Raw genomic sequence first — 26,861 nt, 5'->3', positions numbered from 1 at the left:
GTGCCTGCAGTGTTGGCTTCACAGCCTAAATTCTGTGTTGAACTTCATTTTGAAGAACCTAGAAAGGAATCAGGTACCATCAGATGCAAAAATCCCCATTATCAGTGGGAACAGCTCTCCAAGGAATTCAGTTGTGACTACGCGCTCCGTTGCTGTTTCTGGCTTTTGGGAAGCGCTTTCTGGAGCCATCCAGGCGTGAGCCCTGTCCCATGTGGGCTCCTCTCAGGGAAGGAGACTTCCTGTCATACCAAGATGAAGGTGTAAAAGCGAAATACCAATCCTCTGGAATGCGGGCTTGAAATCTGGATAATCCTTTGCAACGGGAGAATGTGAGATACATTTGTTCCGGCTTGTCCTGAGAGATGGAGTTGGAAAGGAAGATTAGGCAATTGTGTGAGAGAACAGAAGAGTGAAACCCAGCTGAATTGGGTTCTGTTCCCAAACTGAAATGATGTGATGCATTTTTTGATGAATTATGTAGAGTGGTCTGAATGGAAAACGAGGAGATTCGAGTAGTGAGTTCTGTGGTTTCTGATATGATTTTTTTATTCTTTTGCATTCATTTACTTGCACTTAGGAGACCTAAATTCCTTCTACAAAAGATACAGCCCTTGCAGCAGAATGTGCCAGAGTAGATTGCTTTTTTTCTTAAAATAAGCTACTTTCACATGAGTTCTGCTTAACTAGATTAATATAAAGTCGAGATAAGGCAATACAAGTTCTTTATCAAGACTATAATTCTCAGTCTTCTTGAGGAACTGGGCTTAATAGTCCAAGGATTTGCGCATTTCTTCATTTTTCAGTTTGTTTGACAAACTTGATTCTTCCTCTCTTGAGTTAAACTCTGCAAGTTTTGGGTATTTGGGAATAAAGGAACCACAGAGATCCATTACTTTTGTCAAGTGGACATCCAAAGGAGTGAAAAATAGAGAAAACTTGTATTTGTGCATTTATTTTGGGCTCTTGAGGTATATCAAGACTATCTGAAATTGGTCTAAAAGGAGGAGGGGAAACCTCTTTGGAACCTGAGTGTGATTTTAATCTCTGCCTCTTGGAATAACAAAGGGAAAAGAAGAAAGGCGGTGACAGTGCTGGCCTTCACACAAGGCACTGCTTTTTATTGTGGAGCTTAAATTGGTGTTAATGGAAGTTGTTCATCTGGTACTAAAAAAGCCCCAGCCTTGCTTCTTTGGGTTTTGGCACATCCCCATCCTTCCCTTGCAGATCAGACAGAGCAGGAAGGGCTGATGGATAAACCAGTCACATTTTCTTCTCCAAAAGAACCATTGGCTGTTTTTCTCCTGTGCACGAGATAAAATGGCATGAGCCCACTTCTCTCCCTTTTCAGGTCACTTTTTAATGGCTTAACGTGCTCTCTGTAATTTCTGGAGATCCTGCATTTGTTCTAATGCGTGGAAATTCTGGCAGGATAGGGAATCCTCCTGGGCACCAGCACCAAACTGTTCCTTCATTTCCCACCATGCCAGAGCCATGAGCTGTGTTTTTCTAAAGGTGCCCAAGTGCCATCTCCCTTTCTCAGATGAACTGGTGTTTAAAATCTGTTTTGAAAAGTTTTGCTTTGTGACTCTAGGTGTTAGAACAGTGTACTGTTTTGTGCTAGCCATAATTAAGCTTTTGGGTTTTGTTGAACTTCATTAAGAAATCCCTGTGGTTTTGATGTTTCTTGTTATAGGATGGGCTAGGGGTGAAGGTGTTGCTGTGAATGTGGTTGTGGGAGGCTGATGTCCATCAGTCCCTCTGGGAGTTCTGGAAAGGACTAATCTCTTTCACTTGCCCTGAAATAAGAAGAATGTTTCTATTTAGCTTCCTCTTCATAAAAGAGCAGCTGAGGTTTATGGTGCTTTATGTATGCATGGACTTTTACAATAAAATCAGGATTGTTGTCTTTGCCAGGTTTGCCCAGGCTTTTGTTTACAAGCCCAGTACGGAATTGTTTGGAGTGGAACAATGTTAATGAGGTCACTTCTGTGTTGTGCTGTGACTGATAATGTGCACAATAATCTGCAGGTTTAGTAACTTGATTTGCTGCCTGTTGGGTTGTTGCATAGCTGTAATTCTCAGGGAGATCTTCCTTCCCTATCCTCATGTATCTATAAATCTCTCCCTCTTGTTCTGTTGGTGACTTGATTAGTTACTACTTTCTACTGGTGTCCAGCATTTCTTTAGTATGTGCTTTTCACGGCTTTAATTTTTAAAAATATTTAATGTTACAGTTTTACACAGCTTTAGGGATTTTCACAGATAGTGCATCACCTCTTCCTTGTGCTTTGCTAGACAGGAGCATAAAGGTGTGGAAAGGATGGCATTCCCTGTGAGAAAAGGGCTGTAATGAGATTGTAGTACCATGGAATGGTTTGGGTTGGAAGGACCTTAAATCAAGTTCCACCCTCGCCATGGGCAGGGACCCCTGTGCCAGGCTGCTCCAAGCCCCATCCAGCCTGGCCTTGGGCACTGCCAGGGATGCAGGGGCAGCCACAGCTTCTGTGGGCAACCTGTGCCAGGGCCTGCCCACCCTCCCAGGGAACAATTTCCTCCAATATCCCATCTAACCCTGGCATCTGGCAGTAGGAAACCATTCCCTCATGTCCAAAGTCCTTCTCCAGGCTCTCCTGGAGCCCTTAGAGGCACTGGAAGGGTCTTTTTGTCCTTGTTTGCATTCCAGAGCTCAAAGCCCTGAGCACTGTGGACACACTGGAAAGCTTGGTCCCAATTGAACTTGGTCCCACCTGAAAGACAGGAGGGCCAAATTTCCGTGCTCCTGATAGAGCCTTGCTGGGGGTGAGATGGCCCCACATCCCTATGCTGTGGATGTGTGCTTGTGGCACCTCTCCAGCTTGGCTGGTCGCCTGGGACCTGTTGTCCCTCTCACAGCTGTAGGATTTTGCTCAGCAGGAGGATCACGGCTGCTGTGTGGATCAGCTGCACCTCCCACGAGTGATGTGGGCACTTGATGGGAGGAGATGGATGTGTCTGCAAGAATGCACAGCTCCACAACCTCCTCTGGCTGTGTGCCCCAGCATCATCGTGGTGGGACAGGGCCACTGTCTGTGCTGAGAGACACCCTGGCTGATGAGCAGACCGAGCAGGGATCTGACCAAGCAGGACATTGCTGGCATAAACCTAAATTTGAGTCTTGACTTGTTGGTGCAGGATTGGAAGAGGGAGGAGTGGTGCTTGGAAAAGGGAAATAGATGCTGCACTGAGTGCTCTGCTCGAAGGAGGGACCATTTTTGACTTTGAAGATCACAGAACTGCACTGGCTAACTGGGAACAAGCTTCCCTGGCTGAGTATCCATCCTGTGGACAGTTCTAGGGAACATCTTGGTGTTGTGCCCTTGAGGGGACCAGCACAGGAGCTACTGTGCTTCATTTATTCTGTAGTACAGTTACTGAGTCTGAAGGATAAACACAGATGACTGGGAAAGAGGCAGGTCTGGAAAATCCCTCTTTAGTGCTTGGTTGCTGCTTGATCCCATTGGTTTGATGTGCAAATTCTCCTGATGGTGACAATACAAACTGGCAAACTTGTATAAAATGCAGTAATAGTTGGAGCACTCAGAGTGGGTGTACAAGAACCTGTTGGATTGTGTAATGCAGTTCTGGAGTGATTGTGCATGTTGGTTTCTTCCTTTACTGAGAGTTTATCTGAATGCCATGGTAGGAACTGTTTGCTGTGGTTAGCAAAGACATGCTCCAGACTGGGGAGGGGATTTCACATGCTTCACCCAAAAGCTGCAGCTGATTTTACAGGTGTGTGTATCACTGGTTTGGATATGTTTATTATTGCATTACGTATAAAAACTGGCTCATGCAGTAACTCATGAAGGCTGATGTGTTTGTAGGATGAGCTGGATTGAGGAGCTGATTCAGTCTAAAATGGTTTTGGTTTTATTTATGCAGTTTTTTTCTTTGTATTTGCTGCTTTGTTGATTTGTTAATTTCTAAGCTCATGGAGACCATGATATTGGTGTTATATTCCCCAGATATTTCCCTCTGCAGAGCCTACCCTTTGAGATACTCACATTTGTCAAAAGCCTTACTCCTGGAAGGGAAACCCCATGTGAGCTTTTATGGAAAAGTCTTCAGTGAAGTGTCACATGAAGGGAAAAAAGGGACCTGATGGGAAACATGGAAACACCTCAGGAAGAGAAGTGTCTCTTTAGCTGACAGCAGCTTCTTTGGAGCATGCTAGAGTCTTGCTGCATGTTTTCAGATCCTTTCTGGATGGCGTGTTTCAGCTGCAGGTGTCTCGGATTGGTAACAGCGTGATTCCGGCTTGGTCTCAGTCCCAGAGTGGAACAGACACTTGGTGGTGAGGAAAACCACATGCTTCCCAGGCTCTTAGAGACCACCCCTCTGCTGGGATTTTGGGGAAGGTCATGAAGTGACTCGCTCAGTGTCCCTCTGTGAGAGCAGCATAGATAAAATGTGTTATTCCTTAAGTTTTTTCTATCTAACTGCTCCGGGTTTGGAAGTATTTTATGGCCTGACTGAAGAGGATCTTGATGTCCAAAGGGAAGAATTAAATCATGTATTTCACTTGACGTGCTCTGTCTGACTGCCATGGGAACCTTTCCAAGTTCTCCAGGCTGTTGGGGTTCCATGCTTGCCCTGCTAACGGTGCTCTCTGTCCTGTGGACAGGAATGCCCAAAATGCCACGTCACCATCGAGAAGGACGGGGGCTGCAACCACATGGTCTGTCGGAACCAGAACTGCAAGGCGGAGTTCTGCTGGGTGTGTCTGGGCCCCTGGGAGCCCCACGGATCTGCCTGGTGAGTTCGGGAGCGTGCCTTGCTGGAAGGCGAGGAGGCAAGCGGCACGGATTTGGACTGAAATCTGTGGAATCGGTGTCCCTGTTACAGGTACAACTGTAATCGCTACAATGAGGATGATGCAAAGGCAGCAAGGGATGCACAGGAGGTGAGTCCATAACCTTTGGTGATGAGGGAGATCATCGGCCCTGTGATGTGCTTTCTGTAAACCTACACATCTGCTCTGAAGGAATTCACGGATTCGGGCACAAATCCAAAGGACAGTTAAGTCTTTTGACTTTTAAGATAGGGATGGCTTTGCCTGCTATGTGCTACCTTTGTACATCCATAGCACACGAGTGGAACCATGCCCATGGTGTTACTTTTTTACAGCTGGTCTGTCAGTGGAGAAAGTAAGATTAATGACTGTGTATTGAGTCATCTTGGTTCTCTTGTACTATTTAGCACACCGTGCCTTTCCCCTGCTTTATAATCAACCTGAGATTGCCCTCTTAGCACACGCACAGTAATTAGAATTCCTTATTAGAAAAAAAAACCGCCAACAAAACATCATCTTTTGTCATGACACTGGAAGCATTTGAGTGCTGTTCCTCGAGTCGAGAGGCTGAAATACAAAAGTGATGAGGCTTGAGCAGTGTGATGGTAATTGCTTCAGAGGTTGGCAGTGAGGATGTTAGAGCTGTGCTGGGAAGTGGCCAGGGCGCTTCCCAGGGTTAGCGAGGCCGCGTGGAGCCGTCTGCCCAACACGATGGGAGAGGAGCCTCCTTTGGAAAGGAAGCTTGTTCTCTGGATCAGGAAGAACCTCGTGAAGGGTTTACTTCTCTTGCAGCCATTACTTTGTTTTAACTATTTGTTTTCTTTCTCCCTAATGGGAATTAACACAGCGATCCCGAGCAGCCCTGCAGAGGTACCTGTTCTACTGCAACCGCTACATGAACCACATGCAGAGCCTGCGCTTCGAGCACAAGCTCTATGCTCAGGTGAAGCAGAAGATGGAGGAGATGCAGCAGCACAACATGTCTTGGATCGAGGTGCAGTTCCTGAAGAAAGCAGTCGACGTCCTCTGCCAGTGTCGTGCCACACTCATGTACACTTACGTCTTTGCCTTCTACCTCAAAAAGAATAATCAGTCCATTATCTTTGAGGTAGGAGAAAATGGGGTTATCAGGAATTCAAATTGCAAAACTGAGGAAATAAGATTTAATGCTTGGGAGCCTCTAGTCCTCACTTTTACCCAGTTTAGTCTGGTTTAATATTCTGTTGTGCAAAAGTTAGAGGCTATCTAGGCACTGTGTAGGATCGTGTGCTGGAGTAGTCACAGAATCACAAAGCTGTGGCTGCCCCATACCTGGAAGTGTTCAAGGCTTTGTTGAATGGGGCTTGGAGCAGTCTGGTCTAGTGGAAGGTGGCCCATGGCAGTGGATGCGTTTCAGTGTCCCTTCCCACCCAAAATCAGTCTGGGATTCCATGATATCTAATACTTTTTTATTTTGGTACTGATTCCAGTTGCGCTGAAATAAAAATTCCCCCTTTACTTTGCTCCCCCTCAAGCACTTTTTTTCTTTTGTCTTTACAGAATAACCAAGCAGACTTAGAGAATGCTACAGAGGTGCTTTCTGGGTACCTGGAGCGAGATATATCCCAAGATTCGCTGCAAGACATAAAGCAGAAAGTACAGGATAAGTACAGGTTTGTGTTGGAACACTTCTTTCTCTCAAAGCAGCTGAGTGTTGCCATGCCCTGTGTCAGGTAGTGACCTGAGCACTTGCCAAGATACAGTTTCTCCAGAGCCACATCCTTGGGAAGCTGTTTGCTCTTGGCTTTGTGCCACCCATTGTGATCAGCCAGTCCCTGGGTATCTGAGAGCAGCAGCGCTGCCCTGAGCCAGCCCCAAATCCTCCCAGTGAAGCCCTCACGCAGATGCTGGCAGTGTGTTTTTGTGTCCCTGCTGGGACCAGCTCTCAGGGGAAGTGACAGCCTGTGGGGAGAGGCTCCCAGCTCTGCCTTCCATCTGCTCTGCAGAGCAGGAGCTGGAAGATCCAACCCTGGAATGGAAAAAGTCCTGTGTCCAGAAGCAGTGGCTCTCAGTACACTGCTGTTCCTGCACAGAAGGAGCGTGTGGGAATGGCCAGCACCAGAACGGGATCTGCAGAGTGAGGGCCAAAGAACAAGGAGTGACTTTGTTGTTCCAAGCTGCCAGCTTTGGCCTGGGATGAGCTGCCAGCAGAGAGCAATTGGCTCTTTTAATTGTCTGCTGGGTCCATTTGTGCAAAACGTGGGTGTAGGAAAGCTGTCCCAGAGGAAGAGGGAGAGAGCAGCCAGCCCAGCTGGGAAGGGGAGCAGGGGACTGGGGTCCAGGTGACACAGAATGAGCAGTGCTTTGTTCAGTCCCAGGGGAATAATTTCAGCACAGTGGAAAAGTACAAAGCTGAAAATGCGGATGACTCACAGGATTAGGGCTTGCATTTCTGAGGCATTTTGCCAAAATCACTGAATTTGTTATGCCTGGTTTAGGGGGAAGAAAATATCCAGAGCAGGGTGATCTGTAGGACTCAGTGGACTGTGCGGCGTGGCAGGAGCTGTTAAGATTTGGTGCCTTATCCTGCCCAACTTTGGCAGCACAGCTGGGGCTGGACAAGACTTTCCTGACCTTCTTTTTGAAGACATTTTGTAATTTACCCTTTAAGGCCACCAGTAATTTGGTATTTCAGGTGAAGCTGCTTGTTTACTTCAGTCCTGTGAACCTGGATGCTTTTGTAGGGGTGAAATTACAACCAATGTATTCTGAGTTGCTTGGAAACAGTATCCCAAATCTTCCTTCACGTTTCTGGGAAGTAACAATACATCTGTCAAGCCCGTGCAGGTCCCTGATTAACCAGTTCAGTCATGTCTTAATTATGTCCTGCACAGTGTCCTTTGATGCAAGACTGGGAGCAGGATATCATCAGGTGGGTTTAAAGAGCTCTGGGAAGCTGCAGGAACTGCCCTCCAGGCTGGTTTAGTTTCAGCTGTTTGGATCTCTTTGCTTGCAAAGACATATCTAGAAAACAGGATTAAGCCCCCCACACCCATCCAGCAGAAAAATAACTGAAGTTTGGAAAGCAGAGACCGCGTGTTTGCCATCACATGCTCCTGAAAATCAATGGGACTTTGTGTACAGGGGTTTCTCCTGCACCAGCTGACAGCAGTGATGGGAGCCACAGCTGCTCTGATGGATAAATCAGTCACTCTGATAAGGTCCTGAGCAGTAGGTGAGGAATTCCTGCCAGGTGCTAGTGTGTGTTGTGGTCAGGGATAGCTTCCCACTGGGAGGTTTCTCCTGAGGGATGTGTGACTGCTGCCAAGCAAGCTGGGTTCCCAGCAGCCAGAGCTTCTCAGATGCTTACTTACAGTTTGCTCTTGGAACCTGAACTTGTTCAATGTTTCTGTGCTTTTTGTCTTCTAACGTACCCAAAATGACCCTGATATCCTTTGCTGTGTTCTGTGATATCCCTTTTCCTCAGGATCAGTGATCCTGGGAGGACTCTTGGATCAGTTTTATGTGCAGCATTTTTCAGTCAGCTTGGGTGGGAATACTCCATGGGTGTAGTGTCCCTCTGAGAGCCATATGTTGGGATGTGAGGTGAAACCTGCTCTCCAGCCAGACCAGTAACCTTTTGGACTGCTTCCATGTCCATCTAAAACTGTGTCAGTGCTCCCGAGGTTTTCATCATGGACTGGTTTGGGTTGGAAGGGATCTTAAAGTCAGTCTTTGCTCCACCTCCTGCCATGGGCAGGGACACTTTCCTCTAGACTAGGTGGCCCCACCCCACCTGGCCTTGAGCACCTCCAGCTAGTTTTTCCCAGCTAACACATGGCTTTTTGTTGTCCAGATGGGACTTAGAGCAGGCACCAGCCCACATTTGAGGAGAGCCGATTCCATTCCATGTGTCTCCACTAACCTGTGCTCGGACTTTTTTAAACCACAGCTGCTGCTTCCTCCTCTTTCAGCTATTCCTGAAGGTTTCTCAGCTGTAGAGGCTCTGGGGATACTTTTGCCTGAAAAGCTCTGAATTTGCACACTGGTTTTCCAGCCAGGGACCTGGAGCTGAGTGACTGGAGCAATGAAAGTCTTAATTAGCACTGTTAACAGGCTGTAAATACAAACTCCCTTCTCGGGGGATCACCTCTTTGAGAAGTGAGGCAGGCTGTGGGTTTGGATAACTCGGTGCCAGGGATGCTCCATGATTCCTGATGTGCATTTTCCATGCTGTCCCTGTCCCCTGCAGATACTGCGAGAGCCGGCGGAGGGTTTTGTTGCAGCACGTGCATGAAGGCTACGAGAAGGACCTGTGGGAGTACATCGAGGACTGAGCCCGGCCTGCAGCAATGAACTCTGAACCCTTTCCCATCCTAGAGTGCTCATGCAATTCCAATAAAACCCACCCAGGGCGCTGCTCTGCCTCTTACACCGCTGGTCTGTAGTACCGGGATTCTGTTTTGTTAACAGAAAAATTAAGTAAATTATATTGTAATAAAAAAAAAGGTAGATAAACCATTGTACAACAGTATTCTAGGCGGCCAAGAGTGTGACAGACGCACTAAAAAACCCTCCAACTTTAACTTGTAACGTAGCTTCATCCTCCAAGCCGACTCCTTTTTCTTTTCTCTTTCTTTTCCTGTGTGTAGTACAGATGAAACTTAAACCAGTTTCTTGACACTGCTTTTCATGTCCAAACCAGCCATTTTGATGGACTTTGGTAAGGGGGGGTGGCTCTCCCACCCCCCTCCTCCTCTCTGCTACCCAAATACACGGATGAATGTGGATTGGCTCATTGTAAAAGAGGATTTTTGGGGAGGGAAGGAGGGGGGTACACAGCAAGGAAAAAAAAACCCAACCTTTGTATATGACTTTTAAAACAAAAAGAGGACAACACAGTATTTTTCAAAGTTGTATATAGCGCATATGCATGGACAAAGAGCAAGCGTGGCACGTGTTTGCATAATGTTTAATTACAAAAAAATATTTATTCTTTAAAAATCTTCAAGATTATGTCTATTTGCTGTGCATTTTCTTTCAGTTTGATTCTTTTGTTTGGTTTTGTTTTTTTTTCCCTGGGCTGGGGTGGGGGAAGCGTGTGCTGGTGTAGTGAATATATCTATATATATATTTTTTTTTTTTCTTTTTGGAAGGCTTTTTCCAGAGCAGTTTGGTTTCTCCTCTTCCTGCAGTTCCTTCCTGTCCAGGGCCTCCCCCAGGACTGTGTGTGTATCCATTGCTGGCGACGGACGCGGCCCCTCGCAGCTCCTGGAGCTCTGGTTCAGGATGCCTTGCCTTTTTCTTGGTTTGTTTTTGGCCCCGGATCTTTACCTGCCCAAATCCAGCTCTCTGTTCCCACTGGTGCACGCAGGACACGTGCTGTGATCCCAGAGGAGGCGTGTGAGTGTGTGTGTGTGTGTTTGTGTGTGTTTAGAGGTTTGTTTTGGATCCCGAGGCAGGACAAGGAGGGGTGTTTTGCACCACTTCTCCAAAGATTTCCTGCGAGATTTCGGCTGTGGATCTCCTCTCCCTCCACCTTTCATCTGTCAAATGGACCCTTTCTTGCTGTTTTAATTTTCACTTCATTATAACGAGTCGTAACATTGAAAAGGAAAGCTGATGGAATTGTCTTTGTGTTTGTTTTGGGCTCAATCATTGGGCGTCCTATCCTGGCAACTATTTAACACACCATCTAGTGCAGTAGAAGCTGAAATCAGCGGAGTATTTTTCAATTAAAAGGGGAAAGAACTAATGAGTTTAGCTACTGAGTCCATTTTTATGATTTCTGTAACAAGAGCTATGTTAAAGTAAACAATTGGTGGTGGTTTTATTAAATTTACTCCTGTATAGGAATTCCTTCTGTGGTATTTTTCGCCAGGCAAGTGTCCTCCAAGCCTCCTGCCGCTCTGCCAGCTTCCAGGGGATGGAAGTTGTGAAGGGATCAGATAAAAAAGGCAGATCCCAGGCAGGGCTGTAACACGGGATGCTGTTTCCAGCTGGCAGTGGGGTCACTTTGGCTCCCTCACTGCTCCTACCGACGTTCCACGGACGTGGACGTGGTTTTGTCCCTGCATCCCTGCTTTTCCCTTTATTTGCCCTGGAAATCAAACGTGAGAGAGTGGAGCCGCTTCGCCGCGTTGTTCCCGGAGCTGCTGGAGGGGTGGGATGGCGCAGAGCTGCGTGGGAGCGGCCCTGCCCGGATCCATCGCTGCCATTCCCGCTGGGAATTCTCCGGCCGTGCGGTGAAACTGGAAGCTGGAGCGCGGTGGGCTGGGCGCAGGTGGAAGCACGGAGGCGTTGGGTTTTCACTCCGTGTTCCCCCAAAGGAATACGCCAAGGATGCGGGCACTCCTCTCCAAAGGAATCCCGGCCTGGGGGCTCCTGTGGGACACCCAAGGACAATGACCGAGCCCTGTTCTGTGGGAGAAACTGCTGCAGCTCCTTTCCTGCGCTCGCAGGTGAATTACGTGGCTGGCGGGACACCATCCCCACAGACACCGTGGGAATAGAAGGGAAAGTAAAATCCGCCATCCCAGCCTCCCTCCCTGCTGCTACTGTGGGGCGGGGAGGCAGCGCTCAGAGCTTCCCCGGCTATCCCTCCTGTCTGGCAGCCTCTACACCGCGGAGTGCCCAATAAAACCTTCGAAAAGCCGGACATTGTATTATTTCTGTGTTTTTTCGGGTGTTTTTCAGGTTAAACGGGGTCGAAACCGGAGGGGGGGGCGGAGTCCCGCCGCCTCCCTCCCGCCGTGCCCCGCGCGCCATGGCCGCGCCGGAAGTGGCGGCGGGCGCCATGGCAACCCCCGCCCGCCATGGCAACTCCCGCCCGCCGCGGCCATGGCCGAGCCGGAAGTGGCGGCGGGCGCCATGGCAACCCCCGCCCGCCGCGGCCATGGCCGAGCCGGAAGTGGCGGCGGGCGCCATGGCAACCCCCGCCCGCCATGGCAACCCCCGCCCGCCGCGGCCATGGCCGAGCCGCCGGACAGCGCGGTGAGGGGAGAGAGGCGCCCGGGCTGAGGGGCCGACAGGGAGCGGAGGGGCGAGGGACGGGAGGGAAGGTGAAGGGAAGCGGGGGGCGGCGGCGGTGGCGGGAAGTTCTTTTGAGGAGCGAGTTTTTAATCAGCACACTTGGTGTGGAAAACGTGAGGGGAATTCAGCCTTTGCTGAGGTAATCGTTAATTATCGATTGGTACGTGCTGGAACAGGAGAAGAGTAATGGAGATGGGGAAGGAGCGGCTGAGGAGGTTGGGGGTGCTCACCTGGAGGAGAGAAGGCTCCAGGGAGAGCTCAGAGCCCCTGCCAGGGCCTGAAGGGGCTCCAGGAGAGCTGGAGAGGGACTGGGGACAAGGATGGAGGGACAGGACACAGGGAATGGCTCCCACTGCCAGAGGGCAGGGTTGGATGGGAAATTGGGAAGGAATTGTTTCCTGTGAGGGTGGGCAGCCCTGGCACAGCTGTGGCTGCCCCTGGATCCCTGAAGTGCCCAAGGCCAGCTTGGACAGGGCTTGGAACACCCTGGGATAGTGGAAGATGTCCCTGCCCATGGCAGGGCCTGAAAGAAATTATCTTTAAGGTCCCTCCAACCCAACCCATTCCATAATTCCTTAGTTTTTTGGGGTGCAGGGTGGTTGCTGTGGAGCCCCGCAGGGATCAGTAGCAGGTCTGGGTTGTTCAGTGTACTTAGAAATTATACGGACAAAAGGATGGGTAGAAAGTTACTCAGGTGAGGAGGAAATAGGAGAAACTCCAGGAAAGTCTTAGCAGAGTGAAAACACTCAGAATGATGGGTTTGCAGATTAAAAAAAAAAAAATTGCAATATGTAAAAAAATGAGGTGTTTGTGCTGGTTATTCCTCCTGAGGATGGAGCGGTCGGAGTTGGGTAATTCCGTGAATATAGCAGCTCAGTTTTTCACAATAGGAATCAGAAAAGTCAATAAAATTTTAGAAACTGTTAAGAAATGAAAAATTAAACAGTAGAAAAAAAACAGGAAGAGCCTTTCTTGGATTATTTTTCATGTCTCAGCCTCTCTGATTTGCCCCATCTCCAATAAAAATTCAACTGGAAAATGTTCCCAAAGCATTGCAACGAACAAAGATTGACTGAATCTCTGACTTTGATAATTATTTATTAAGGAGAGGGGAAGTGACACAAGTGTGTAAAATCCTGTGTTGTGTCTTCCCATAAAGCAGAGTGAAAAATAAAAATACTTTCCTGTGTAAACCCATGTCTCTTCTGTGAAGGTTTGATGGATGCAAAGTAAAAAATAATACAAAATTAATGTATTTTCCATGGACTGGGAGCTCTGGACAGTGTTTGCTGGGGGAGGTTCTGTGCCCTCCATGTCATGGGACATCCCTGTGCTCAATCCTGCGGACTCAGATGGTTCCCCAGGAACAGCTTTGCCCTAATTAACTTCATAAATGTTTTATGATAAATGCTTTTGGGTTATTTTCTGTGTGATCTGTAATTAGGTTCTTAAATGTGCTGGTTTTTTGCAAGATAAAGATCACTTCCCAGGATGCAGGTGATCAGAAGTGACCCCGTGAACAGGGATGTGTTGCACAATGAGGGTGTTTATTTAATCGAGCTGTGCAACAGAAATCTCTGCCTTGCTTGGCAGGGCAGAGTTTGTCCAGCAGCAATGCTGCTATTTTTATGCCCTCCTTTGGGATTTGCCAGTTGTCCTTTCTGATTATTTTCTGGAACACAGCTTCCAGAAACCTTGCCTGGTATATTTACTACTCCTGGTTTCTGTCTTTTCAGGTTTCTTCATTGCCAGCGGCTACAGAGCCAACAAAACCCCGTCCTAAAAAAGGTTTGTTTGAAGATCTGATTGTGTTGCTTGGGCAGGTTGGTTTTAAGGTTTTTTCTATAGTGTTTGCAGCTGTCTAGGAGGAAATAAATGTCCTCTGGGAAAAGAGGAGGCTGTCTAGACTGTAATTTGCTGAGTACCAGTATTTTTCCAGGGTCTCTCTGAGCTCAGTGCTGTTCCTGGCTGACTTACCATAGCCACAGCCTATATCATGTTTGCTTATAATCTGTGAGACTGTTTATTTTATTGTGTACTTACCTATGGGACTGTTAATGAGTTTGATACTGATTTATTCTCTCAAATAATAACAGGTTTGTTTTGGGTTCTTCAGAATGATGTCTTGCTCTGGAAATAATCTTGGGAAGCAAACATTGTGTCTTGTGGGGTTTTTTTACATTTTATGTTCCAATTTTTGAAGTAAAAGTGATATAACATCAGGCAGGTTGTGAGTTTAATTACCTTTGCTTTGCTTTTGTTTGTTGTTTTTTTGGTTTTTTTTTTAGTAATGAAAATGTGTTAATTCACTCTGTGCAAATTGTTGGTTTGAAGTTTTGGTTCAATCTGAGCTGGAACAGGTACAATTTCTGTTGTTGGTTCAAAATGTTTGACCAAATCCTGCTGTGTTTTGAGGGATCTGATAAATCCTTCAGCCTCTCCTTTTCTGCTTTCCCTCATTCTTGAGGCAGGACTTGTCCTGACACACACAGTGAGTGTTCCCTTCTCTGTGGCACTGCTCCCCTTCCAGCAGATGTGGTCACTGCAGAGCTTTTGTGCCTACCTGAGCTGAGCTTTTGGGATGGTTTTTGATAGATAATCCTTTCTTGAGTGCTCAGAGGGCCTCATCAATCCAGATTCTAATTATTTACTCCCAGTGCCAGAAAGAATCCTCCTTTTCCCTTGCCTTTGCATTCAGGGAACCTCAGCTGGTGAGCACAGTCCTTTGGCCTGATGTGCCTGTCAGAGTATTCCTTGGGATGGAGCCTGCTTTGGGATAATTCTGGCAGTGAAAAGGAGTTTGATTGGCAGCTGGGCATGCAATGACACTCTGCCTAACTGGGTTCTTTGTCATGCATGTAGGAAGCTGGAAAAGCCACTTTGCTTTTAGGGAGCTCAGGGCAACCTCTCATAGTCCCAATTCCTGGTAGAAGAATTCCAGCCCTTGACAGAGTGTGGCTGTCCTGGAGATGGGGCTTGGCTCAGCACAAGCCCAGGCCCCTTTGGTAGCTTGCCCAGAGCTGAGGAGAAGATTGCTACTGCTTCAGGCCAGCATGAAAGGAAAAATAACTCCCAAATTTACTTTTATCTTGACCCTCAACTCTTTCAGAGCAAGGATTGCTCTAAAATTACTCTAAATTGGTTACTCTGAGGCAATTAGTCTGACTTCTGTGGAGGCACTGATGGGCTCCCTGGTGAGCTATTTCATCTTTATCCTTTCCTATAAAGGTTATGACTCCCATCTCATCCTCCATAACCCCCACCCTGCTCTGCCTCCTTCTGCAAGTCCCATTTATTTGTGGCTCTGGAGCTCCCTTTTTTACTGACACAACCCTTGACTCCAAATAAGACATGATGATTTTTTAAAAAATCCTCTAGCCCCTGACTTTTGTAATTCTCTTTTCTGTCCTTTAAGGTAAATTGTGGCATCTCCAGGCCTGGCACACCTCAGGTTGTTCTGACTGAAATGCATTCAAAGCCTTTGGGCTTTGCCATTTAATGTTTGACTTCAGTGCAGTGGGGAAAGCTGATTTGAGCTGCCTGATCGTTAATCTCTGGGAAATGAGGGCAGCAAAAAGATTTGTACTTGGAGTGATGTAACAGTGTCCTCTGTGTGTGGGTGGGGGACTGGGGGCATGAAAAAGAGGAGGAGGGAGAACGAAAGGATGTTGGATATTTTTTTGTGGAATTTGGCAGGAAAGAGCAGCATCTATTTCCCATGATAGCTGCGTTTTTTAATAGAATATTTGTAGAACATCTTAATTAAATATCTCATCCCATTTTAGTTTGGCTGAGGAGAATTACGATGAACTTTAGGAGCCAGGCTACATCAGTGCTGTTTGAACAGAAGAGTGCTGCTAAACTTATTTTAAACTGGCATTTTAAACATTGAATGGCCACTTTCTGTTACAGCAAATTGCCTTTTTATATTTGCATTGTGCTTTCAAGCAGGATAAAGCTTCAGTGTCAGTGTTTTCTCTGGCAAGAGAGATCCTGAACTCAACATTAGCACAGACAGGTCTGTGAAATGCAGAGACCACATGAACAGTTTGGTGTGGGTAAAATTGGTGCCCAAATATAGCAATAATGGATGATGTGGTTGCACACAGGTGTAGCAAAGTGGGGTCAAGTAATTGCTGAGCCCCTATGTTAACCATCACAGTGCTGCATTCAGCCTGTTCAGCTTGTCTGAGTTTGTACTGGGCAGGAGTGAGGTATGAAATGTGTTTCTGAGAATGGAGTCTCAAATTTGCCAGAAATCATTGGAATGACAAAATACACACGTGAGGTTTGGAGCTTTAACCAGAAGGCCACGTTTTCAGTGATGCAGGTCTGATATATTGAACCTGAATTGAGAAGCTTCCCCTCACTGTTCCTTGCTTTCCATTGGATGTATTGAACCTGAATTGAGAAGCTTCCCCTCACTGTTCTTGCTTTCCTCCCATGATCCTGCCCGTGAGCCAAGAAGTGGAACCTACAAGCAGTGTTTAGCAACTGGATTGTTTGGCTCTTACAAGGATAACGTTGAGTTTGGGAGTAGAATTTGCTCATGAAGTAGCTGATCCATCATGTGGATGTTGGGCTGCCAAAGCCTGAAAGTTGGGATTTGGGAGAGTCTGGCTGGTGGGCAGGCCAGCCCTGAGGGAAGAGGATGAATGTTCAGCAAGGTTCTGGAGCAGATGGTGTTGGTGGAATCAGGTTTGAAATCTCTCAGTAAAACATTCTGAATCTGAATCTGAACATGGGTGGAGGCAACTCCCTCCAAGTATCTTGTGGCCAGGCTTGGTGACAATCATCCTTCACAGCTGACACAGGAGTAGCATTCATTATTTTGTCCTTTGTCCCCTGTTGGGAGAGCTACTCCCAAAATAAATTCCCTTTGCTCCATCAAGATCCATAACTCTCCCTCTGTTGATCCCCAAGCAACTGAGGGTGAAATAAGGGGAGCTCTGTTCCTTGAAGTGATAAGGAGTTAATGTCACTCTGCTGAGGTTAAGTTTTAATCTCTCTCCTGCATTCTAAATTAATCAGATATTTCCCTAAATGCTTTACTGGTTTGGAATTGAGATAGGCTGTCTCCTATCTTCTCACTTTCTTTTTCCCACACAGGCAAATCAAATCATTTTATAGGATCTGATAGTACTGGAGTGGAGAAGTGCTTTTACCAGCTTGTATTGTTGATTTTTATGGAACATAACTCAAATTTATTTCCCTTTATATTGTGGAAAAAACGTTCAGAAAGTTCTGAGCTCGTGTTTGTCTAATAACAGTTCAGAGGTTAATGGGACAATTTTAAATGCATTTGGATTTCTGCATGAATATGAGACCTCAGACTTTCTGAGATGCACTGATGGTGTTTTAATGACAAGGTAGAATCCTAAATATGTACACAGTCTAATAAACTCACTGAAGCAAAATTGATTTTGCTTCAATCACTGGGAAGAACTTGTCCTAAAAACCCATTAATCTGTCAAGAACGAGAATTCTGAATTGTCATCAACCACCTCTACACTTAACACAAGAAGGGTCAGGTAGATAATTTTCAAAATGAAAACCCTGTAAAACTATTAGCAGACATCAAATGTTCTCCTGGGCCTGGGCATTGGGGTATTTTTTGGATGCTTTGTAGGTATGTTTTTTCTTAGATTTGAAGGAAGGATTTAACTGTGACCTTTGGCAAAGTGCTTTGGCTTTTATTGCTTTCCATTTATCAACCACAAGCTTGGCCTAATATGCAGTGACAAGTTTTGGATGCTGCAGGCTTTTGGTTAACAAAACATTTGGAGAAATGAAATGAAAAGTATCATATAAATGGATATATTGCAATGCACTGCTTGGCCTGTTGTGTTGTGGCTCTGGTTAGGAGGTGCCAGTGGCAATAAACAATCTCAAAATGTGGCACTTAATAATGCTAATAAATAATAATGCAATAAATAATAATGAATAATGCTCAGATTATGCAGAAATAGGTAGGTACGTGGCTTTTGATGAACTGTCCTGTCTCTCTCTGGGTGGCTCCTGCTTGCCCAGATGAATCAGTGGGGATCCCTCCTGCTCCTGCAGATGTTTTAAGGGATTCTGTGAGTATTTAATCTGAAGAGCAGGAACTCTTTACCCTGTGGAGTGTATTCCATGCACTTGCAGTGCTGATCATTTCTGAATTTCTGATACAGTTTCTTAAATCAGTATAAATCCATTCTTTGAGCTGGCTTCAAAGCTGCCTTTGAACTTGTAAGAGTGAAGCTGCCTGAGAAATCCAGATAAAAACAACCCCCTTGAGTTAAATTAATTAATACTTCTAAGTGTGTCAGAAAGAAAAGGCCTTAGTGGGAATGTCATGGTCAGAGGGAGCCAATCCAGCCCTTATCTGTCCATACCCATTTGCTTCCATTTGGCCACATGCAAGCCAAGATCTTTTAGACCATTTGAACCCCCAACCTTGTGAGAAGAAATTGGTTCCTAAATAAGCTAGATTAGTTGGTAATTACATCACTGTTTTATGTAAGAGACTTGGGTATTTCCATCTCGCCGATAAGTGGGGAGCAGTGAGTGCTGTGTGTGATGCTCAGGATCTGATGCAGCTGCTGGTTTTGAGTAGTGAGATTAAAAAATGGATTATCATTTCTGGGTAATTAAATTCTATAATATTCTTCACTTCATCCTCTTCTCTCCAGAATAACAGTAATCCTTGCACTGCAAAGAACTGCTAATATTTAAATTGGAATGTGCTAGCACAGCTCTGCCCTCTTGTGTGTGTACATTAATATCTGTGCTGACGGGAGCAGGGAATCCTTTGCAGGCAGCACAACAAGGGAACATTTTAGTGCCAGTTTTTAAACCAGGTAAATTCATTTTTTGAAGCTTCTTTGAAAGTCCTTGGTGCCAGGCAAGTTTCTTTTGATTTTAAAGCCTTCAGCTGCAGTTTGTTGGCATGCTGTGTACAGATAAAATGACATCTCCTGGTGGGAATTTAAAAATAATTCTGTAAAAATAGTAAGTGACAAATTTAGGAAGGGTGGAACTCATCTCTCTGCATTGAGATGTCTCTGATGCAGAGCAAGTCTCAGCAGATCACCCATGCTCCCTGTTTAGTCAGTGGAAAGGGCATCTGTGCCACTCCCTGACCTCTCCCAGCCATGCTGGAATGAATCCCTTCCTAAGGATGCCTGTTCCTCTCCTTTCCCTTGGAGACAGCCCAAGGCAAGTCACTCATAGCTTCATTTTCAGACACTTGAAGGAGATGCAGCTCACTTAAGAGTCAGAATTCCCAATGTCTGTGCAGCTGGAATTTGACATAATCACCTGTTACATTTAGCCCAGCTCTCCAACAGCATCTGTGGCACAGGAATGACAGGACATGTTGAGCAAGGAGCAGCTTGCTGAGGGCTTTTTGAATAAAAAATATTTCCATTCACTCCTTGCAGGGCCTGGCCCCTTCACTGGCCAACACATTACACACGCTGCAAGTCCTGGGATTTTGTCACTGGTTTATTCATAATTCTCAATAATTTCATTCCCTACCTGACTGTGATTCATTTTTATACTTCTGATTAGGAGGCAGGGTGTGCTTCTGTGACTGTGTAATTAAAGACTATATTATTAACACATTTATGCAGTAGGGAAGAGTGAAGGTGCATAGGCAAATGTTCATCCTGGGATAGGCTGGGATATTCCACCTGGAAAACTTCATCCTGAGGCAATGAGGAAGAACTCAAACTATAGGGTCTTGTAGTAGGGAGTACTGAAATGTTTGCAAGACCACCTTCTATATTTTTTTGTGTATATATCTCTATGTTCTTATAATATTCCTTCGATATAACATTCTTTGGCAGTGGATGAACTGAGGTTCTAGATGCTATTCCTTATGGAGTGGGAAGTTTCAAAGACTGACATGGCTGGATTCTCATCCTCTCCATGCTGGAATCTTATTTTGCTTTCTAAAGGAAAAGCTTTTCTTACAAATGCCTTATAACGATTTTAGTTTCAATTTCCATGCAAAATATCTCATGCTGTAGCCAGAAAAAGACTAAGCATAGGAATTAAAGCCAGAGGAGGGATTAGAACTGGAAATCCCCAAACTACTTTCCTCCTGATGCTAGAATTAATGAGAAGCTGGTTATTTTGGGAATGCCTGCAGCCAGTTTGTGGGGGAAATATTTCCCATCCCAGTGTTGCTGTGGGAGGAGCCAGAGAGGAGCCAGCAGTGAGTATCTCACCTCTGCTGGTCATAAATCATTTTATTGCCATGCCTTTGCAATGGTGTGCTCTGCTTCCCAAATCTGGGAACAAACACCCAGAGAGAGCTCAGACTCCTCTTTGCCTACAAGAGCACAGGCATCAAGCAGGACATGGTTTAAACAGAGAAGAGCTGGGATGTCATGCCAGGGCTTGGATCCTTGAGCATCTCCAAGTGTGGTGTCTGCATCCTCAGGGACTTAAGGACTAACATCTAAAGTAGCCTGTTTTTTGGTTTTTTCTCCTATTTTTTTGGTTTTTCTCTGTTGTGAGCACATCTCTGCTCAGCAGTCAGCGCTGATGGTCAGAATTGGCTCATGCAGAGCAAACTGACTTTCAGGTCTCATTTTTCAGAAACATCATACTTTTTCAAATTTCTTTTTAAAGGCATTTGTTACTAAATTTCTCTCCAGTGTTATTTGTTTGAATCAAATTTTAGACTTGAAGTGAGCATTATCAGGCCTGAATTAAACTTTTTATGGAGTAATGATCAGGATCATGTACTTGTGTTAAAGATGTGTGTAAATCCCATCCCCTCCAGATGGACCCAGGACTTCCCAGTGGTATCTCAACAGCTTCCTACTGCTGACAGAGATTTCCCAGTGACCAAACTGGTTCTGCCCCTGGGAGCCTCACTGTCACTGGGTGGTCCAGGGGGTTGACAAGTGTGTGTTTATTTACAGATCATCCTGCTTCACCTTAAGGTCGAACTTCAGCAGCACATAGTAGAGCAAATAATTAAATAAATTAATTCTATTTATATGGCAAATTAATTGAATAACCAGTGTATTTATTTCATAAATCAAACAATCTTTTTTGGAGTAACTCAGAACTGTGAATGTCTTAAGTCAGAAAAAACCCCCACAAATCGGAAGAAGCAATTCAATGAGATTTATGCAGTGCATAGTAGCAAGAGAAGATGCCCCTTTTTCCACATGCCCTAGAGTATAAATCAGATTTAAGATACAATTTTGTGGTATTTCATCTATCCCTGGCTAATTTTCCTGCAGGGGGAGGTGAAGAGTCAGAAATGTTGCTTTTTTTTTTTTTTTTTGTCGTTTAAGCCGCTGTTTTCCAGCCTCTTCCAGCTTTCCCTGCACCTCGTGGAGCGATTTAACTGTGGGAGGCAGCTCTGGGGATGAATTATGGCCCCTTGCCAGCACCGGGCTGTGTCTGATGAGTTTTATTAACCCCAGCTGACTGTAAATAACGAGCAACCACACGGCTTTAGGGCTTGATTTAAAGGTGTTCCAGCAACAATTTGCAAACGGGAAAACACAGAGGAAAGGGATTAAACAGACAATGGCTGCAGTCTAAAGCTGGTCCTTTTTTTTGTTGTTGTTTATATCCATTTTAGAGGGATTTGTGCATACAAACACCTCTCTTCTCACATATATTCCCTCACACATGGTGAGTGAAATATGGCTTGTAGAGCATCTTCTGAGTGCTGGGTTTTGGGGTTATTTTTCATTATTACTGAGTTTTGAATACATTAACAGCTCCATTTTCAAACTCCAAGGATGGATCTGGGCGTAGGAAGAGCAATGTTCTTGTGCTAGTTTTCTTTCAAAGCTCTCATGTATTTATACTGCCACAGTCTCAGTAAAAGAGTCTGAGGAAGAGGATTTCTTGTCAAATTTGGCTCTGCTAGAAATTTGTAGGATGCTCTTCTCACACCAAGGGAGTCTGTTAGTTTTAAATCTTGATAAGAAGATTGATACTAGAGCTTACAAATGCTTTCTCTCCATTGTCATACCTTGTTTCAGAAAATCCAGTTCCCTGCAGGGCTGTGTTGTTCTGTAGAAGCTGTTTGAGTGTGTGCCTTATTATTTTAATGTTATTTTTTGCCCAGAAGATGCTCATTCCCTCCCTGACACAGGATTTACAAACGGTAGTGGAATTCCTGGTGTTGGCAGCTTGTGAAGCTCAAGGCAAAAAGGAGACAGGCACAGATGGGCTCATCCTCCCTATCCATGTTTATTTAACATGGCTAGGAGAGCACAGAGCTGCGTTTGGGCTGTAACCACAGCTATGCCTGAACCTTCCCCAAGCTCTGGGGGTGGAAATAATTGTAATCCTGGCAGTAATGTCAGCCTGAACCTTCCCCAAGCTCTGGGAGTGGAAATAATGCTAATCCTGGCAGTAATGTCAGCACACATCCACAGGAGGCTGGGCTGGGAGTGTGGGATGGGGTGGGCAGTGCTCTGCAGAGAATTCCATGCGTTGCCTCTCAGGTGTGGATGCTCTCCTGCAGAGACAAGAGGATTGTCTTTATGCCATTGGGAGTTTGCCATTAAGGCAATGACCAGAATGACTTGGACCTGGGAACTGGGTCTCCAAACCAATCCAGTCATGCTGCTGTGTGTCCCAGGGAGCCTTGCCTGATGATGGGAGCTGATAACCTGCAGCTCTCTTTGCCACAGCCCCGCTTCCTGCTTTGACTTCTTCAGAGCAAGGTGCTGTGGTTTTAAACTGCCAGAGGGCAGGGTTAGATGGGATATTGGGAAGGAATTCCTCCTTGTGAGGGTGGGGAGGCCCTGGCACAGGTTGCCCACAGCAGCTGTGGCTGCCCCTGGATCCCTGGCATTGTCCAAGGCCAGGTTGGATGGGGCTTGGAGCACCCTAGGATAGCATAAGGTGTCCCTTATGCTTGGGACTTGATTAAGGTCCTTCCAACCCAAACCATTCTTTAGTGCTTCTGCTGCCTCGATATCAAAATGTTGCAATAGAGAATTGAGGCACTGCCTGGGTATTTGTTAGTTTTGAAAATATATCTGTTCTTGGATGATGCTGTTTTGCAACATGGACTTTTGAACTAGAATTTGGAAAGAGACAGCTGAATCTTTTTGGAAAATCTTTCCCACCTACCACAATGGTACCTACCACAATGGATCCAGACTGTGGCTCATGAAGCTATTGCAGAATAAAAAAACTAAAAATATTTCTATTTAACTGCCTTTGCAAAGCTTTTCTGTCCTCTCTCTGTGCTTTATGTTATGTATGCCTTAGGTTATTGGGGATTTTGGGCAATAACCATTTCTTCTTTGTGTCCTCTTGAGTCTTTTGCCCCTTTGGTGCTCTTGCTCAGGTTGCTGCAGGTTGAGTTCAGTTGGAAGGGGTGAACTGGGTCTTGGACACTTTCCAGTAATCTGGATTGGAAGGAGGGCTGGGCTCTGAACTGGTTTTTTCCCTCTGAGATGACTAAAACTTTCTCTTTAGCCACTTCTTATTGCTGGTGCTTTAGCAATCATTTTCCCCCATGAAATCTCATAAAAGCTTCTGGGGTGTTTTTTCCCCATCTTATTTTTACAGCAATTTAAAGCCCTTTTATTAAATCTAAACCCCACTGTTTGATAGTTCATCCCTAAGCTATAATTATCCAATATGAAGATGCAAGCACAAAATAATTTCCTAGGGAAGTTTACACAAAAGGGAATAACTTATTGTTATTTTCTCCAGTCCTTTGAGAAAATCTATAAGAGGAGGAATAAAGGGAAGAGTGATGATAGAGTAGTACAGATAGAAACCTGATGATCTTACTCTGATTCTGTCAGGGTTTCTGCTCCAGTGGCTTCCTTAAAGGAGCATTGTCAGAAAGAAAAATCACATTGCTGGAAGTGGTTCGTGCAATCAATCACTGGCCAGCGAGGGGATCAGATGGATTCCCTTTTGAATTCAATCAAAACATACTTCAAAGGCATTTAATCATATATTTGGTGGGTGACTCCCTGGCACAGGACTTTTGTAGTCCCACAATAGAGAGGCTGAAAGACAATTATGCAAGTTATAAACTCTTTTTGATGTAGATACCAAGTTCTTTGATGCTTATGTTTTCTTGGGCTGGCCTTTGGGCAGATTAATTTACAGCAAATAATGGCTTTTTGTTTCTTCACTGCTAGAAGGATCTAAACCACACTTTTCCAACCTATCCCTCTGCAGTGCCTGGGATTATTGCTAGAGGTGACAAAGAAAAGTGTGTCTTCATACAGCAGTGACAGAGGAGAAAATCCTGAAGGTCCATATATTGAAGAAGGTGTTTTGCTCCCTTTCTCTGGAACTAAAGACCCAAATAACGAGGTGTCTATATTTCCATTTTCTTCAGGAAAATGCAGTGACCCATTGCGCTGCAATGGCTTTTATCAGTAGGCTGGGGGAGCAAACCTGAGGGAGATAAATACACCAGGAGCAGGTATCCACTGCTTTGTGGGAAAGCAGAAATGCAGATTAAGTGATTGTGGCTCATGAGAGGTCTATAAATAATTTCCATTAATTCTTTCTGCATCTGAATAGGGCATAGAGCCTGATAATAATCCTTTACTTCCCACAGCCATTTTTGAGGGGATCAGATATGTTCCTGTGTCAAATTTAATCATAGATTCAGACATAGATTTTGAAAAACATCAGAATTTTGACTGCTTTCAATTTGCTTGTCTTAGGGAGAAAGAAGAAAAAAAGTGATTCGAGTCTCCTCACTCAGCCTTGTTGCTATTTCCAAATGACTTTTAGAAGCAGAAAATCTCCCTGTGTTTTCCCAATCACACAGAATTATCCTTAGCTGGGTGTATCCCTGAGGGAAGCAGAGCTGATTTATCTGCAGATGTGAACAGTGCTCACCCCCGGGGCTCACAGTGCCTTTTGATTTCTCCATTTTCTCTCCATCCCAGTACTTTCAGGCAATTTCTTGGGTTTTCCCCTTTCCCTTTGCAGCCTGATGTTCTGCTCAGCCCTCAGTCTCACGTTCAGCATTTTTTCCTTCCCATCCCTGTTCCCAGCAGGCGTTTCCACGGTGTGGGAGTGGAGTATAGCATCCTTCTTGTCTCCTAAGTGTGAAAAAGCTTTTTCCTTCAGAAATTAAACAAGCAATCCTCCATCCCCTCTCTGGTGTACTGGCATCTTATCTTAGCCCACAACACTGATGTATATTTTAACCTTTAATGGTACTTTTTACTTTCCCAGTAAAGCATAAACAGATGGTTGGAGACCTGGTGGGGTGTGTCTGGAGTTCTTTTGACTATTCCCCGTTTCAGACAGCTGCAGGATTTTCTAATTTGAGGCTGTATTAATAGGCACAACATGGTGAAGGGTACTTCAGTTCTGACTGTCAGTGGAATGTTGATGAGTACACAGAGTTTGTAGTGTCTGTCCTTCGTTCCATACTTACAGAAGAAGGTGGGAAGTGCCCAGATGTGTCAGGTTTGGTGTTTTATATCAGATAATGGCACCAGGAGATGCCAGGCAGAACGGGCACACAAGTCCAGCTGCTTTTACAGAATCCCAGACTGGTTTGGGTTGGAAGGGACCTTAAACCCATCTGATCCCACCCCCTGCCATGGGCAGGGGCACCTTGCAGCAGACCAGGGTGCTCCAAGCCCTGTCCAGCCTGGCCTTGGACACTGCCAGGGATGGAGCAGAGCATTTCCAGCATCTCCAGGTGCATTGTTTCTGTCACACCCTGGCACTGGTAATAAATTGCTCAGGGAAGTAATTACAGACTGTCAATGAATTAGGTCATCCCTGAATGGACCTCAAATGTGAAATTCAATCAATTTATGGCAATTTAGGCAGTCTCTTGACTCTTCCCTTCATCCTTTCACTCTAAGAAGGACAAAGGGGAAACATAAAGCTATCAGAAATCAATTCATCTGATCTGGGAACACGCTTACTGAAATGCTTTACTTACAAAGATTCAGATACTCCACAGCAGAGCAGAATTCGGGAACGTTTGGATCCCTGATCTGTGCATTTCTGTAAGCTTAGCCTGTTTGCATTACTCTTTTGTTTGGATTACTCTTTTGTGTGTTTGGATTACTTTTTTGTTTGGACTGCGAGCTTTCTATTTGTTTTAGGGTAGTTGAACCTTCTTTAAAAGCTATTTGACCTTAAATTGCTAGTGTGCACATTTAATTCTCAGCTCTAATATAAATCTAGGTGGATATTCTGGAATTTAAGAAAGAAGAACCAAGAAAATGAGAATGGCTTTGTGAAATGTTTTCCAAATTCAACAGCTGAAGGATGTTGGATTTAGGGGCTCTAAGTGAAACTGGACTTCATGTGGGTTATGGTGGAGAGCCTGATGTGCTCCAGAGGCGATTAAGGCTCAGCCATTCCAAAAGATAATTACACTTGGCACCTGCCTCCCGATGTGATCCAGCCCTTCCCCCTGCAGGGTTTCTTCTTTCCTCACCTCTGATGGCAGAGGGGCCCCGGGCTCCCCAGTCCCACTTCTGCTCTGTGCTGCTGGAGCCGAGCCAGCGTGCCCGGGGCTGGCTCAGCTCCGTGCCGTGCTCCAGAGGGCTGCAGAAGGTGTCCCTGTGCTGTGTCCCCCCAGCTCTGCCTCGCCTGCCTTTGCCTCTGCACTCGTGTCACAATATTGACTTGCAAACACGGAGCTTTTGGGCCAGTTGCTATGGTTACCCCTCGGCATGGAGACTCCAGTCCCAGGCAATACATTCCCAGCCTTAATGAAATGCACAGCAGTGTGTTCAACTTGTAAACCCGACGTGGATATCGCTAAGCAACATCCATCCGTGATTTGCCATAATTACTGCTGCGAGCTCCACACCATTGAAATGCTGGAGCACAAGGCTTCCTCCTCCACTGCATCAATGTTTTTCTGCAGTAGCTTCAGTCTTTCAGCCCTGTGATGTTTCATAGTCCCTTCACAGTTTCAAAGAACGAAGTTCGACCTCTTTAAATTATTCACACCTTCACACCCCATCTCTCCAATCTCCTTTTGTGTGTATCGCCTGTTTCCTCATCATTCAGTCCCAGAAATTAATCTTAA

General features: G+C 45.5%; 2 protein-coding genes across 3 annotated transcripts in view; both read left to right on the top strand.

The window, feature by feature from the left end:
• ARIH1 (ariadne RBR E3 ubiquitin protein ligase 1) overlaps window positions 1-10,666 on the top strand; it is a 50,220-nt gene extending 39,554 nt beyond the window's left edge. Inside the window, exons 10-14 of the mRNA XM_021554262.4 lie at window positions 4,664-4,794; window positions 4,885-4,942; window positions 5,679-5,939; window positions 6,371-6,483; window positions 9,063-10,666. Coding sequence (XP_021409937.1) covers window positions 4,664-4,794; window positions 4,885-4,942; window positions 5,679-5,939; window positions 6,371-6,483; window positions 9,063-9,147 — 648 coding nt within the window. The 3' untranslated portion in view covers window positions 9,148-10,666. The remainder of the gene's footprint in view (window positions 1-4,663; window positions 4,795-4,884; window positions 4,943-5,678; window positions 5,940-6,370; window positions 6,484-9,062) is intronic.
• Window positions 10,667-11,763: 1,097 nt separating this feature from the next.
• BBS4 (Bardet-Biedl syndrome 4) overlaps window positions 11,764-26,861 on the top strand; it is a 34,682-nt gene continuing 19,584 nt past the window's right edge. The window contains exons 1-2 of one of the 2 annotated variants that reach the window (XM_021554277.4): window positions 11,764-11,803; window positions 13,579-13,630. In XM_021554277.4, the coding sequence (XP_021409952.2) occupies window positions 11,780-11,803; window positions 13,579-13,630 (76 nt within the window). In that variant the 5' untranslated portion in view covers window positions 11,764-11,779. Of the gene's footprint in view, window positions 11,804-13,455; window positions 13,631-26,861 lie in introns of those variants that run through there. The other variant, XM_031505780.3, reaches the window with a different exon arrangement.

Source organism: Lonchura striata, chromosome 10, assembly GCF_050655825.1.
Source record: "Lonchura striata isolate lonStrDom1 chromosome 10, ASM5065582v1, whole genome shotgun sequence".
In the NCBI taxonomy this organism is placed as follows: Eukaryota; Metazoa; Chordata; class Aves; order Passeriformes; family Estrildidae; genus Lonchura; species Lonchura striata.
This window is presented reverse-complemented; position numbering and strand designations above follow the sequence as displayed.